Source organism: Clinocottus analis, unplaced genomic scaffold (assembly GCF_023055335.1).
Source record: "Clinocottus analis isolate CAN_PGR_092001 unplaced genomic scaffold, fCliAna1.0.p SCAF_21, whole genome shotgun sequence".
Taxonomy (NCBI): Eukaryota; Metazoa; Chordata; class Actinopteri; order Perciformes; family Cottidae; genus Clinocottus; species Clinocottus analis.
The window spans coordinates 10,212,481-10,226,873 of NW_027175943.1; the positions used below are offsets into that span (position 1 = coordinate 10,212,481).

General features: G+C 55.9%; 1 protein-coding gene and 1 long non-coding RNA gene across 2 annotated transcripts; one reads left to right on the forward strand and one right to left on the reverse strand.

Annotated features, from left to right (window-relative positions):
- The first annotated feature begins 1,432 nt into the window (after positions 1 to 1,432).
- Positions 1,433 to 2,776, forward strand: LOC137791985 (uncharacterized). The gene is made up of 4 exons (XR_011078068.1): positions 1,433 to 1,547; positions 1,698 to 1,780; positions 1,886 to 2,083; positions 2,634 to 2,776. It is a non-coding gene; the product is annotated as an uncharacterized lncRNA (long non-coding RNA).
- Positions 2,777 to 4,432: 1,656 nt separating this feature from the next.
- LOC137792594 (piggyBac transposable element-derived protein 4-like) lies at positions 4,433 to 11,426 on the reverse strand. The gene is made up of 3 exons (XM_068588334.1): positions 9,971 to 11,426; positions 8,776 to 9,717; positions 4,433 to 4,761 (listed from the first exon to the last, which is right to left on the reverse strand). Exons 1-3 carry the CDS (start codon positions 11,424 to 11,426, stop codon positions 4,433 to 4,435), a joined length of 2,727 nt encoding a protein of 908 aa, XP_068444435.1.
- Between the last annotated feature and the right edge of the window lie 2,967 nt (positions 11,427 to 14,393).

A 14,393-nucleotide genomic window follows, 5' to 3' on the forward strand; every position in this document is an offset into this window, starting at 1 on the left:
GCAAACTGACCTCTGATTTGGAAACGCGAGGGGGGAATAGTGCACAAGTCTGACCACGAGTTCCTCGGCATGTCGGCACGCTGCTAACAGAGCAGATATTTTTTCTAAAGGGTCTGCAGACTTGTGCTCACAGGACCTAATTCAATACATCAATGTAATGCGACGTTTACATTTCAAGCACTTTGGTTGTTTCATGAGGAGTTTTGAGACTTTGAATGAGTTTTATGAAAATATACAATTTTGGAAAAGCCCTGTCTGCACAGTCGCGGGAGCCTGTTTGGATGGATGTGTGTGTTTGAGAGAGGAATGGGGTTGGGTGGGGGAAACGTTCTTGACCAGTTTGTAGAGAGCTGAGACGACGGCCCGGTAGCCTTCTTGACAAGTTTGTAGAGAACTGAGACGACGCACACGCACAAGCCGTTCAACGGTCGAGTCGCCTGTATTCGTGTCCCGCTCCACAAACCGGAGATAGAGACAGAGACAGAGAGAGAGAGAAAAAGAGAGAGCAGAGGAGGAGGACAGTGAGAGCGATAAAGAGAAAGATGATGAGGAACAGAGCGCTTGCTGTAGTGCCGGCGTTGGCTGTGCCTTCCGTTGCAATGTCATTCATCCTCTCACGGCGGGTCTGGTTCTCCACTTGCAAACTGACCTCTGATTTGGAAACCCGACGGGGTAAGAGTGCACAAGTCTGACCACGAGTTCCTCGGCATGTCGGCACGCTGCTAACAGAGCAGATATGTTTTCCAAAGGGTCTGCAGACTTGTGCTCACAGGACCTAATTCAATACATCAATGTAATGTGATGTTTACATTTTAAGCACCTTGGTTGTGTTATGAGGAGTTTTGCGACTTCGAATGGGTTTTATGAAAAATATAAATTTGGAAAAGCCCTGTCTGCAGAGATGCAGTAGCCTGTTTGCATGTGTGTGTGTGTCTGAGAGAGGAATGGGTTTGGGGGGGGGGGGGGGGACGTTCTTGACAAGTTTGTAGAGAACTGAGACGACGCACACGCACAAGCCGCTCAACGTTCGAGTCGCCTGTTTTCGTGTCCCGCTCCACAAACTAGAGATAGAGACAGAGACAGAGAGAGAGAGAGAGAGAGAGAGAGAGAGAGCAGGGGAGGAGGCCAGTGAGAGCGATAAAGAGAGAGATGAGGAGGAACCAGGCCCTGAGTTACTTTGCTGGCGCGAGTTGAGATAACGGACCGGCACAGGAATGTGCCTCTGACAACACACCTCCCCTCTTTTCTTCTGTTTTAACCTTGGTGTGTGTGTGTGTGTGTGTGTGTGTGTGTGTGTGTGTGTGTGTGTGTGTGTGTGTGTGTGTGTGTGTGTGTGTGTGTGTGTGCAGAGGTGCGGGTGATCAAGGCCTCCCTAACGACTGGAGCAATTGAGCTCGGACAGAGAGGAAGAGAACGGTCCAACGGATGCACTGGAAGAGGTGATAACCAGCGGAAGGGAGGGCTGCGAGTATGTTGTTCAAGCTTGTGAAGACAAAAGTCTCCTTTCTTCAGGTCTGACCAGATGTCCACTGATTCTATCAAGGGTGGTGAGTACATGACCAATAAGGCTTTTTACAGGTTACAAAACTTTCAATACATCAATGTAATACGATGTTTGCATTTCAAGCACTTTGGTTGTTTTATGAGGAGTTTTGAGCCTTTGAGCGAGTTTTTAAAAAAAAATCATTTTGGAAAAGCCCTGTCAGCAGAGTCGCAGCAGCCTGTGTGGATGTGAGAGGAAGGGGGGAGAAGAAGCCTGAGTTACTTTTGCTGGCGCCAGGTGAGATAACGGACTGACACAGGAATGTGCCTCTGACAACATCCCTGCCCTCTTTTTGTCTGTTTCAACCTTGGTGTGTGTGTGTGTGTGTGTGTGTGTGTGCAGAGGTGCGGGTGATCAAGGCCTCCCTAACGACTGGAACGATTGAGCTCGGACAGAGAGGAAGAGAACGGTCCAACGGATGCACTGGAAGACGTTATTACTAGAGGAAGGGAGGGCTGCGAGTATGTTGTTCAAGCTTGTGGAGACAGAAGTCTCCTTTCTTCAGGTCTGACCAGATGTCCACTGATTCTATCAAGGGTGGTGAGTACATGACCAATAAGGCTTTTTACACGTTACAAAACTTTTAGATAACTCCACTCGGTTCATCGCTCACGACATAGCAGCCTTTTCTAGAGTCTGTGTGTGTGTGTGTGTGTGTGTGTGTGTGTGTGTGTCTGAGAGAGGGAAGCCCCACTTGACTTGGCCATTAAGGAAGAACACGAGCGGCTAGAAGTCGAAGTAGGACCGCGAGTTCTTCGGCATGTCGGCATGCCGTTAACAGAGCAGATATGTTTTTCTAAAGGGTCTGCCGACTTGTGCTCATAGGACTCGATTCAATACATCAATGTAATAAGATGTTTGCATTTCAAGCACTTTGGTTGTTTTATGAGGAGTTTTGAGCCTTTGAGCGAGTTTTAAAAAAAAATATAATTTTGGAAAAGCCCTGTCAGCAGAGTCGCAGCAGCCTGTGTGGATGTGAGAGGAAGGGGGGAGAAGAAGCCTGATTTACTTTGCTGGCGCGAGGTGAGATAACGGACTGACACAGGAATCTTTTTTTTCTGTTTCAACCTTGGTGTGTGTGTGTGTGCAGAGGTGCGGTGATCAAGGCCTCCCTAACGACTGGAGCGATTGAGCTCGGACAGAGAGGAAGAGAACGGTGCAACGGATGCACTGGAAGAGGTGATAACCAGAGGAAGGGAGGGCTGCAAGTATGTTGTTTAAGCTTGTGGAGACAGAAGTCTCCCTACGGAGGAAGCTCATTTCGGCCGCTTGTATCCGCTACCTCGTTCTTTCGGTCACGACCCAGAGTTCGTGTCCACAGGCGAGGGTTTGGAACGTAGACCGACCAGTAAATGCAGAGCTTCGCCTTCCGACTCAGCTCCCTCTTCGCCAAGACGAATCGGTGCAGCGCCTGTGTTACTGCTGCGGCCGCACCGATCCGCCCGTCGATCTCCCGCTCCGCCTTACCCTCGCTCGCGAACGAGACCCCGAGGTACTTGAACTCCTTCGCTTGGGGCAGGCGTGTTGTCCCCACCCGAAGGGAGCGATCCATCGGTTTCCGGCAGAGAACCACGGCCTCGGATTTGGTTCAACTCTCCAACTCTCATCCCTGCCGCTTCGCACTCGGCTGCAAAACGCCCCAGCGAATGCCGGAGGTCACGGTCCGAGGAAGCAAACAGGACCACATCTTCTGCAAACAGCAGAGAGGCGATCCCGAGGCCCCCGAACCGGATTTCATCCGCCCTCCTCCCCCCCGGCTGCGTCTAGAACTCCTGTCCGTGAGAGTCACAAACAGGACCGGTGATAAACGGCTCGCCTGGCAGAGACCGACACCCACCGGGAACGTGTCTGACTTAACACCGAGGATACGGACACAACTCCTACTGCAGGCGTACAGAGACCGGGTAGCCCGTGCCAACGGATCCGGCACCCCCGTACTCCCGCAGCACCCCCGACAAAACCTCCCGAGGGACCCGGTCGAAAGCCTTCTCCAAGTCCACAAAGCATATTCTTTCTCTGTCTTTTCAATTACTTTAGCTTCAAACTTTCAGCTTTTCAGCCTCTGATAAAACCCCACTTTCCTGTTTGAACCTTGGTGTGTGTGTGTGTGTGTGTGTGTGTGTGTGTGTGTGTGTGTGTGTGTGTGTGTGCCCGCAGGGATGGGGGTGATCAAGGCCTCCCTATTGGCTGGATCGATTGAGCTCGGACAGAGAGGAAGAGAACGGTGCAACGGATGCACTGGTAGAGGTAATAACCAAAGGAAGGAGGGGCGGGGTGGGGTGGGGGGGGGGGGTGCAAGTATGTTGTTCAAGCTTGTGGAGACAGAAGTCTCCTTTCTTCAGGTCTGACCAGATTTCCACTGCTTCTGTCAAGGGTGAGTACACGAACAATAAGGCTTTTTACATTCTCTCTCTCTCTCTCTCTGTCTCTCTCTATTTATTCTCTCTGTCTCTCTTTATTCTCTCTCTCTCTTTATTCTTTCTCCGTCCATACATTCATTTTCCGCCGCTTATCCGGGGTCGGGTCGCGGTGGCAGCACACCCGGCAGACCGACCCAGGCTTCCTCTCTCACCCGCAACATTTTCCAGCTCGTTCCGGGGGGACCTCGAGACGTTCCCAAGCCAGCCGGGAGAGCTATAATCCCTCCAGCGTGTCCTGGGTCTTCCCCGGGGCCTCTTCCCAGTTGGACGTGCCTGGAAAACTTCTCACGGGAGGCGTCCAGGAGGCATCCGGATTTGATGCCCGAACCACCCCCAGCTGACTCCTTTCGATACGAAGCAGTAGCGGCTCGACTCCGAGCTCCCTCCTGATATCCGAGCTCCTCACCCTATCTCTAAGGCCGAGCCCGGCCACCCTACGGAGGAAGCTCGTTTCGTCGGCTCGTGTCCGCTACCTCGTTCTTTCGGTCGCGACCCAGAGTTTGTGTCCACAGGCGAGGGCTGGAACGTAGACCGAGCAGTAAATGGAGAGCTTCGCCTTCCGACTCGGCTCCCTCTTCGCCAAGACGGACCGGTGCAGCGCCCGTTCCACTGCTGCGGCCGCACCGATCCGCCCGTCGATCTCCCGCTCCGCCTTACCCTCGCTCGCGAACGAGACCCCGAGGTACTTGAACTCCTTCGCTTCGGGCAGGCGTGTTGTTCCCACCCGACGGGAGCGATCCACCGGTCTCCGGCAGAGTACCACGGCCTCGGATTTGGAGGCGCTGACCCCGGCCGCGTCTAGAAATCCCGTCCACGAAAGTCACAAACAGGACCAGTGATAAAGGGCTCGCCTGGCGGAGACCAACACCCGCCGGGAACGTTAATATTACCGAGGATACGGACGCAACGCGTACTGCAGGCGTACAGAGACCGGATAGCCCGCGCCAACGGATCCGGCACCCCGTACTCCCGAGGGACCCGGTCGAAAGCCTTCTCCAAGTCCACAAAGCGTATTCTTTCTCTGTCTTTTCAATTACTTTAGCTTCAAACTTTCAGCTTTTCAGCCTCTGATAAAACCTCCCTTTTCTGTTTGAACCTTGGTGTGTGTGTGTGTGTGTGTGTGTGTGTGTGTGTGTGTGTGTGTGTGTGTGTGTGTGTGCAGGGGCTCATCGTGGTTGCCACCTCCCGGTCCTCAAACTCTAACTAAACGCTTTTCGACAGGACCAGGCTCAGTGAAGAAGACCAGGCTGTGTAAACAGCACCAGGCTCAGTGACCAGGACCAGGCTGTGTGAACAGGACTAGGCTCAGTAAACAGGCACAGGCCCAGTCACCAGATGAAGGCTGCATGTACAGTGTTTTTTCATATGTATGTGTAGTGTTTTCACATTTATGTATAGTGTTTTCATATGTGTGTGTGTGTGTGTGTGTGTGTGTGTGTGTGTGCAGTTGTCACAACAGGACCAGGCTCTGTGAACAGGACCAGGCTCTGTGAACAGAACCAGGCTCAGTGAACAGGCACAGGCTCGGTGAACCTTCACAGGCTCAGTCACCAGGTGAAGGCTGTATGTGCAGTGTTTTTTCATATGTCTGTATTGTTTTTTAATACGTATGTATGTATGTATGTATGTATGTATGTATGTATGTAGAGTTCTCACAAAATGACCAGGCTCTGTGAACAAGGCTAGGCTCAGTAAAGATGACCATGCCCAGTGAAGACAACCTTCCTCAGTGAAGAGGAGCTGTGTGAACAGGAACAGGGTCAGTGAAGACGACCAGGCTCGGTGAGGAGGGCCAGGCTCAGTGAAGACGGACAGGCTGTGTGAACATGATCAGGCTCAATAAACAGGACCAGGCTGTATGTACAGTATTCTCATATGCATGTATGTATATTTCTCACAAAATGAACAGGCTCTGTGAAGAGGACCAGGCTAAGTGAACAGGTAAAGGTCGTACGTACAGTGCTTTTCGTATGTATGTATGTATAGTTCTCACAAAATGAACTCGCTCTGTGAAGAGGACGAGGCTAAGTGAACAGATAAAGGTTGTACGTACAGTGCTTTTCGTATAAATGTACAGTTCTCACAAAATGATCAGGCTCTGTGAAGAGGACGAGGCTAAGTGAACAGATAAAGGTTGTACGTACAGTGCTTTTCGAATGTATGTATAGTTCTCACAAAATGACCAGGCTCTGTGAACAAGGCTAGGCTCAGTAAAGATGACCATGCCCAGTGAAGACAACCGTCCTCAGTGAAGAGGAGCTGTGTGAACAGGAACAGGGTCAGTGAAGACGACCAGGCTCGGTGAGGAGGGCCAGGCTCAGTGAAGAGGGACAGGCTGTGTGAACATGATCAGGCTCAGTAAACAGGACCAGAATCAGTGAACAGGACCGGGCTGTATGTACAGTATTCTCATGTGCATGTATGTATATTTCTCACAAAATGAACAGGCTCTGTGAAGAGGACCAGGCTAAGTGAACAGGTAAAGGTCGTACGTTCAGTGCGTTTCGTATGTATGTATAGTTCTCACAAAATGACCAGGCTCTGTGAAGAGGACGGGGCCAAGTGAACAGGTAAAGGTTGTACGTACAGTGCTTTTCGTATGTATGTATAGTTCTCACAAAATGAACTGGCTCTGTGAAGAGGACGAGGCTAAGTGAACAGATAAAGGTTGTACGTACAGTGCTTTTCGTATGTATGTATGTATAGTGTTTTCATATGTATGTATGTATGTATGTATAGTTATCACAAAATGACCAGGCTGTGTGAACGGGACCAGGCTGTGTGAACAGGACTAGGCTCAGTGAACAGGCACAGGCTCAGTGACCAGATTACAAGCTCAGTGACCAAGACCAGTGACCAAGCACAGGCTGTGTAAACAGGACCAGGAACGTGCTCAGTGAAGAGGACCCAGCTGTGTGAACATGACCAGGCTCAGTGAAGTGAGGACCAGGCTGTGTGACCATGACCAGGCTCAGTGAAAGATGACCATGCTCAGTGAAGAGGACCAGGCTGTATGTACAGTATCCTCGTGTGTATGTCAGTATAGTGTTTTCATATGTATGACCAGGCACAGTTTTCACAAAATGACGAGGCTAAGTGAACGGGACGAGGCTGCGTGAACAGCACTAGGCTCAGTGAACAGGCACAGGACCAGTGACCAGGTACAAGCTCAGTGACCAGGACCAGCGACCAGGCACAGGCTGTGTGAAGAGGACCAGGCTCAGTGAAAGATGACCATGCTCAGTGAAGAGGACCGTGCTCAGTGAGGAGGACCAGGCTGTGTGAACATGTCCAGGCTCAGTAAACAGGACCAAAATCAGTTAACAGGACCACGCAGTATGTACAGTATTCTCATATGCATGTATGTATAGTTTTCACAAAATGATCAGGCTCTGTGACGAGGACGAGGCTAAGCGAACAGGTAAAGGTCGTATGTACAGTGCTTTTCGTATGTATGTATGTATGTATAGTTCTCACAAAATGACCACGCTGTGTGAACATGACCAGGCTCAGTAAACAGGACCAGTATCAGTGAACAGGACCAGGCTGTATGTACAGTATCCTCATGTATATGTCAGTATAATGTTTTCATATGTATGTATGTATGTATAGTTTTCGCAAAATGACCAGGCTAAGTGAACAGCACCAGGCTGTGTGAACAGGACTAGGCTCAGTGAACAGGCACAGGCTCAGTGACCACGTACAAGCTCATGGACCAGGACCAGTGACCAAGCACAGGCTGTGTAAACAGGACCAGGAACGTGCTCAGTGAAGAGGACCCAGCTGTGTGAACATGACCAGGCTCAGTGAAGTGAGGACCAGGCTGTGTGAACATGACCAGCCTCAGTAAACAGGACCAGGCTGTATTCTCTCAGTATTCTCATATGTATGTATGTATGTGTGTATAGTGTTTTCATATGCACGTATGTATAGTTCTTACAAAATGACCAGGCTCTGTGAAGAGGACGAGGCCAAGTGAACAGGTAAAGGTCGTATGTACGATGCTTTTCAAATGCATGTACGTATAGTTCTCACAAAATGACCAGGCTCAGTGACCAGACACAGGCTGTGTAAACAGGACCGTGCTCAGTGGAGAGGACCAGTAAAGATGACCATGCATGTACAGTGCTTTTCATATGTATGTATAGTTCTCACAAAAATGACCAGGCTCTGTGAAGAGGACGATGCTAAGTTAACAGGTAAAGGTCGTACGTACAGTGCTGTCTTAATATGTACGTATAGTGTTTTCATATGTATGTATGTATGTATGTATGTATAGTTCTCACAAAATGACTAGGCTCAGTGAACAGGGCACAGGCTCAGTGACCAGGTACAAGCTCAGGGACCAGGACCAGTGACCCAGGCACAGGCCGCGTTGAACAGTACCAGACTCTGTGAACAGCCACAGGTTGTTGGTTTTTTTTTTTCCTTCTTTTTTTTTCGTTTTTCCAATCCTTAGGCTCCGGGCCGAGTCCCTTGTGCCGTCGCGCGCCCGAGAACTCAATGTGTCGTTCCCAAGCCGATGTTTATGTATCTCTGTATGTACATCACATCAATAAAAAACAGTAAACAAACATTACTTTCGTATGCCTTTTTATTTGTTACACTCGCAGATTCAGCCTAACGTGCAGGAAAGGGAGAACCTTTGGCCGGGCGCATCGCTCGCGTCTCCATTAGAATAGATGTTCTTTTTTGTTCTTCTTCTCTTTTCTCTTTCTTCCCAACACACGGGAGCATCGCTCGCGTCTCCATTAGAATAGATGTTCTGTTTTGTTCTTCTTCTCTTTTCTCTTTCTTCCCAACACCACACACGAGAGGTTTGACCCGAGGTGTAGGTTTTGCAGTCCTTGTTGGGCGGGCAGATCTGACACCTCTTCCGCTTGCTCGCGGCCCCGCGCGGCGCGGCGGCGGCGGCGAGCGTGGCGGCGAGCGCGGCGTCCTCGGGCCCGTCGCCCGCCGGCCCGGCCGCCCCGCAGCCCCGCACGGCTTTCAAGACGGCGGCGGACGCCTCCGTGCGGGGCCGACGCTCCCGTCTCTCCATGAACGGAGCCACGAGGGCCCTCCCCAGCCGCTCGAGAAACACCCTCCTCTTGTTCCGCTTGCCCGGCAGCCAGCCGGGGTTGAGCTCCCGCCACACGACGAAGGCGTTGTAGGCGGACACGTCGAGGACGTTGTGGAAGACGACCAGGGGCCAGCGCGCGGTCATCCTCCGGCAGCTGTACGTCGCGGTCACCTTGTCGAGGTTGTCCACGCCGCCCTTGTTGCGGTTGTAGTCGAGGACGACGACGGGCTTGGCGTCCGGGCGGTCGCTGACGTCGCCCCGCGCGTGCCGCGTGCTCAGGAGCAGCACGTTCCGGCCCTTCTTGGGCAGGTAGGAGACGAGCGTGGCGTCGGGCGCGAAGGCGAACCTCGACGACGGCACGGCTCTCCGCCGGGTCGCGAGCAGCTCGGCCGGGAGCTCCCGCCTGTTTTTTCTGACCGTGCCCACCACGGTGTTGCCCCGGAGCAGGAGCCGCCGTCCGAGTTCGTAGGAGGTGAAGAAATTGTCGCACGTGACGTTGCGCCCCGTCAGTCCCTCGGTCACGTCGAGCGCGACCCGCAGCCCCAGGTCCTTCTCGGGGCGTCCGCCGCTCGGCTTTCCCGTGTAGACCTGCAGCTTCCAGGCGTAGCTGGATTTGGCGTCGCAGGCGACCCAGGATTTGATCCCGTACTTGGCGGGCATGCTGGGCATGTACTGGCGGAAAGGACAGCGGCCTGTCGTTTGGGGGGAGAGAGGAGGGGGGGGGGGCAGAGAGCAGAGGTGACGAGAGGCGACGAGAGTAGACGAGACGAGAAGCGAGCAGAGGAAAGCGCGGAGGCGACGACAGTAGACAAGAGTAGACGAGAGCGCAGAGGAGAGCCGCGGCGGCGGCGATGAGAGGAAAGCATATTATTATTATTATTATCGTCGTCGCCGCCGTCGTCATCAAAGGAAAAGGCGGAGCGCGTACGGCCGAGCGCACCTCACCTCTGAACGGAACCAGCTGCTCGTCCACCGTTACCTCGGGCCCGGGGTTGTAGAGGAGCGGCAGCCGGCGCACCCACGCGTCCCAGAGGTCTCGCACGGCGGCCAGTTTGTCTGTCTGGCGCCTCGCGCCTCTCGTCTCGCGGTCGTCGAAGCGCAGCAGCCCGGAGTACTCGTAAAAGCGCTTGAGCGACATGGTGGCGCGGAACACGGCCCTGCCGCTCTCGGCGTCCCACAGGCTGGCCGCGGCCTCGCCGCGAGACCTGTACACGCCCGCCAAAATCAGCAGCCCCACGTAGGCTTGCAGGTCCGTCTCATCCATCCCTTTCCAGCCGTCGCCGTGTTTTCGGGAGCCCTCCAGGTTGGTCATGTCCAGGACGATCCTCTCCACGTCCGGCGCGACAAACATGCGGAACGTCGAGGCGATGTCGCGCGCGTGAGACTTTGCGTACGCGGTGGGCCCCGGCGGCCCCGGCGCGGCGTCGGGCGACGGGCGCTGCTCCTCTCTCTCGTACGGCGTCGAGGACCACGACACTTCTCCGCTTTTCGACGGGAAGGTCCGTCCTTTGCCTCGCGGGGCGTCCTCTCCGTCGCCGTCGGCTTCCTCCTCCTCCTCCATCTCCTCCTCCGCCTCTTTTTCTCCTCCTCCTCCTCTTCCTCCTCCTTCTTCTTCTTCTTCTTCCGAAGACGACGTATCGCGCACTCGTTCGTATTCCTCTTCTTTGTCGTCCGTGTCGTCGTCCGCGTCGTCGTCCGTGTCGTCGTCCGCGTCGTCTTCTTCTTCTTCCTCTTCTTCTTCTTCTTCTTTGTCCGATTCCTCGTCTTCTCGTCCTTCTCTCCCTCCTCCTCCTCCTCTTCCTTCTCCTCCTCCTCTTCCTCCCGACAGCGGCGACGACAACGATACATCGGGCGCCGGGTCGACGAGCATTCTGACACACGTTGCGCCGATGGAAACTTTGGCAGAGCGGCGGACGGTATCGCCGCGAGCTCGTTCTTTTTCTCCTTCTCCCCCTCCCCCTCCTCCCCCTCCTCCTCCTCCTCCTCCCCCTCCTCCTCCCGGAGGCAAAGCTTCCCACACCGGGTTGACTTTGGCAGTGTTTTGGAGGAGGCCACCTCGACCGCGTTCTTCTTCTCCTTCCGCTTCTTCTCCTTCCTCTGACGACGGTGACGCGTCGCTCGCCGGTTCGACCGACGCGACGACCTTGGCAGAGTTTTGGCGAAGGCCACCTCGACCTCGACCTCGGCCTCGACCTCGGCCTCGACCTCGACCGCGGCCTCGGCCTCGACCGCGGCCTCGACCGGGTTCTTCTTCTTCTCCTTCTCCTTCTCCTTCTTCTTCTCCTTCTTCTTCTTCTTCTTCTTCTTCTTCTTCTCCTTCCTCTGACGACGGTGACGTGTCGCTCGCCGGCTCGACCAGCATTTTGACGAGTTGACTTGTGTTGAATCGAGGCGCCGTCATGTTGACTTTTGGCAGAAAGAACATAAAATAAATGTAAACACTGGGCACCGGAGACGGTTTTTAGTTTAGTATGTTTCTTTTTCTTCTTTTCTTTCCTTTTTGTTAAAAAAAATAATCTTTTTTTTAAAAACTTTTTTCCGTCGACGCGTACGCGAGGTAACGTCGAAGCCGAGGGCGACCGACCGGTCGGTGAGATGCAGACTGGCGGGTGGGGGGGGGGAGGCGAGGCGACGTGCGGGGGCCAGTGGGCGGAGGCAATATCGTTTGGACGAAATAAAAAGACGAGTGACCCTCGATCGCGGATGGAACGCGTCGGACATGTCTTCCGCGAACGGAGGCGAGAACGCGCCGGCCCGCGACGATTCGCCGACCGCCCGACGGCGGCCTCGGGAGGCAGACGGCAAAATCGCGCCCCGCGCCGACGGCGGCCGCGGGGACGAAAGACGCGAGCCGGCCGAACCCGGTCCGCGCTTTAACCGGGACGCGGCCGGGCTCGCCGCGGACGACGACGGCGACGACGTGCCGGCCGGAGGCGATTCCACGACGGCCCGCCGTGTCCGACCGTGGGAGCGTTGGACCGGCGCGACGTTTCCTCGCGAAACGCGGGGCGGGTCGAACGGCTGGAACGCGATCCCGTCAAGGCCGATCGAATGGGCTCTGGCCGCGACCGTGCCGGCCTGGGACGATTCCGCTCCCGCTCGAGAAGCCAGGCGACGGGTGATGTTCCCGCAGAGGGCGGACCAAGCGCCGCCGCCGCTGCTGAGAGCGTGGAGAGTCGCGTCCGACGGCGTCGATCGAGAGAGGGACCGGGACCGGGACCGGGCCTTTGACGATTCCGCGATTGCCCGAGGGGCGGGCGCCGCCCCCGACGCCGCCCCCGACGCCGCCCCAGCCGCGACCGAATCCGAACGTCGGTTCGCCCGTTTGGCGGGCTCGCCGGGCTCCGTGGATCGCACGGCGCCGGGGGACGCTCGCCGGTGCGCCGAGCTCGACCCCGAGCGTCTCGAGCCGGGCGCGCCCCCCCCCCGGCGACACGTTTCTGGATCGGCACGCTTACTACGCCCGGGGAGGGCGCGCCTACCCGAAGGCGACGTACACCGGGGAGCGTCTGAAGATCGAGATCGGACGAGAGAGGTTCCGAGAAGGGTTCGTCGCGCACCCGAACGCCGTCGCGGCCCCCGGGGCGGGCCCCCACCGGAATCTCGCTACGCCGACGCCGACGGACGGGATGTACGTGACGCTGGACACGCGTCCGTGGTGTTACGTGTGCGGGCGCGCGCCCCAGAACCACAGCTCGCAGTGCTACCGGAGAACGAAAGAGCTCGCGGGGGAGCTCGAACAGTACGTCGGTCGTCTGCGTTTCGAACCGTGATCCTGTGGCGGGCACATTTGTGCGTGTGTGTGTTTGTGTGTGTGTGTGTGTGTGTGTTGTGTGTGTGTTCTGTGTCGTTGCTTGTAACACTGGTGATGACTAAATAAATGTAAGACAAAAACAATACAACGCAACTGTCTTGTCATGTCTTTATTTGTATCATTTATTTATTTATTTACATTTGGCATACGGGATGACTTGTAATACAACGTAAAACTCGGGTCGTTTCGACCCGAGGACGAGGCCGAGGGCTCGCGGGTCATTCTGACCCCGGGGGACGGGGGGGGGGGGCCGGGAGCTCGGCTATAAACGTGGGTCAGTCTGACCCCGAGGACAGGGGCCGGGAGCTCGGCTATATACTCGGGTCATTCTGACCCCGAAGACGGGGGCCGGGAGCTCGACGATACACTTGGGTCATTCTGACCCCGGGGGACGGGGGGCGGGAGCTCGGCTATATACTCGGGTCATTCTGACCCCCGAGGACGGGGGCCGGGAGCTCGACGATACACTTGGGTCATTCTGACCCCGAAGACGGGGGCCGGGAGCTCGACGATACACTTGGGTCATTCTGACCCCGGGGGACGGGGGATGGGAGCTCGGCTATATACTCGGGTCATTCTGACCCCCGGGGGGGGACGGGGGCCGGGAGCTCGGCTATAAACGTGGGTCAGTCTGACCCCGAGGACAGGGGCCGGAGCTCGGCTATATACTCGGGTCATTCTGACCCCCGAGGACGGGGGCCGGGAGCTCGGCGATACACTTGGGTCATTCTGACCCAGGGGGACGAGGCCGGGAGCTCAGCGATGAACGCGGGTCATTCTGACCCCCGGGGACGGGGGCCGGGAGCTCGGCTATAAACGTGGGTCATTCTGACCCCGGGGGACGGGGGCCGGGAGCTCGGCTATACACTCGGGTCATTCTGACCCCGGGGGACGGGAGGCCGGGAGCTCGACGATACACTTGGGTCATTCTGACCCAGAGGGACGGGGGACGGTAGCTCGGCTATATACTCAGGTCATTCTGACCCCCGAGGACGGGGGCCGGGAGCTCGGCTATAAACGTGGGTCAGTCTGACCCCGAGGACAGGGGCCGGGAGCTCGACGATACACTCGGGTCATTCTGACCCCGGGGGACGGGGGCCGGGAGCTCAGCGATGAACGCGGGTCATTCTGACCCCGGGGACAGGGGCCGGGAGCTCGGCTATACACTCGGGTCATTCTGACCCCGGGGGACGGGGGCCAGGAGCTCAGCGATACACTTGGGTCATTCTGACCCCGAGGACAGGGGCCGGGAGCTCGACGATACACTTGGGTCATTCTGACCCAGAGGGACGGGGACGGGAGCTCGGCTATATACTCGGGTCATTCTGACCCCCGAGGACGGGGGCCGGGAGCTCGGCGATACACTTGGGTCAGTCTGACCCCGAGGACAGGGGCCGGGAGCTCGACGATACACTCGGGTCAGTCTGACCCCGAGGACAGGGGCCGGGAGCTCGACGATACACTTGGGTCATTCTGACCCAGAGGGACGGGGGACGGAGCTCGGCTATATACTCGGGTCATTCTGACCCCCGAGGACGGGGTCCGGGAGCTCGG

Coding starts and splice junctions, on each gene's coding strand:
- LOC137792594 (XM_068588334.1), bottom strand. CDS start 11,426: ATGACGGCGCCTCGATTCAACACAAGTCAACTCGTCAAAATGCTGGTC. Junction 9,718..9,970: donor GCAGCTGGTTCCGTTCAGAG/GTGAGGTGCGCT, acceptor CCCAAACGACAG/GCCGCTGTCCTTTCCGCCAG. Junction 4,762..8,775: donor CACCTCGGGTCAAACCTCTC/GTGTGTGGTGTT, acceptor CGGGATTTCTAG/ACGCGGCCGGGGTCAGCGCC.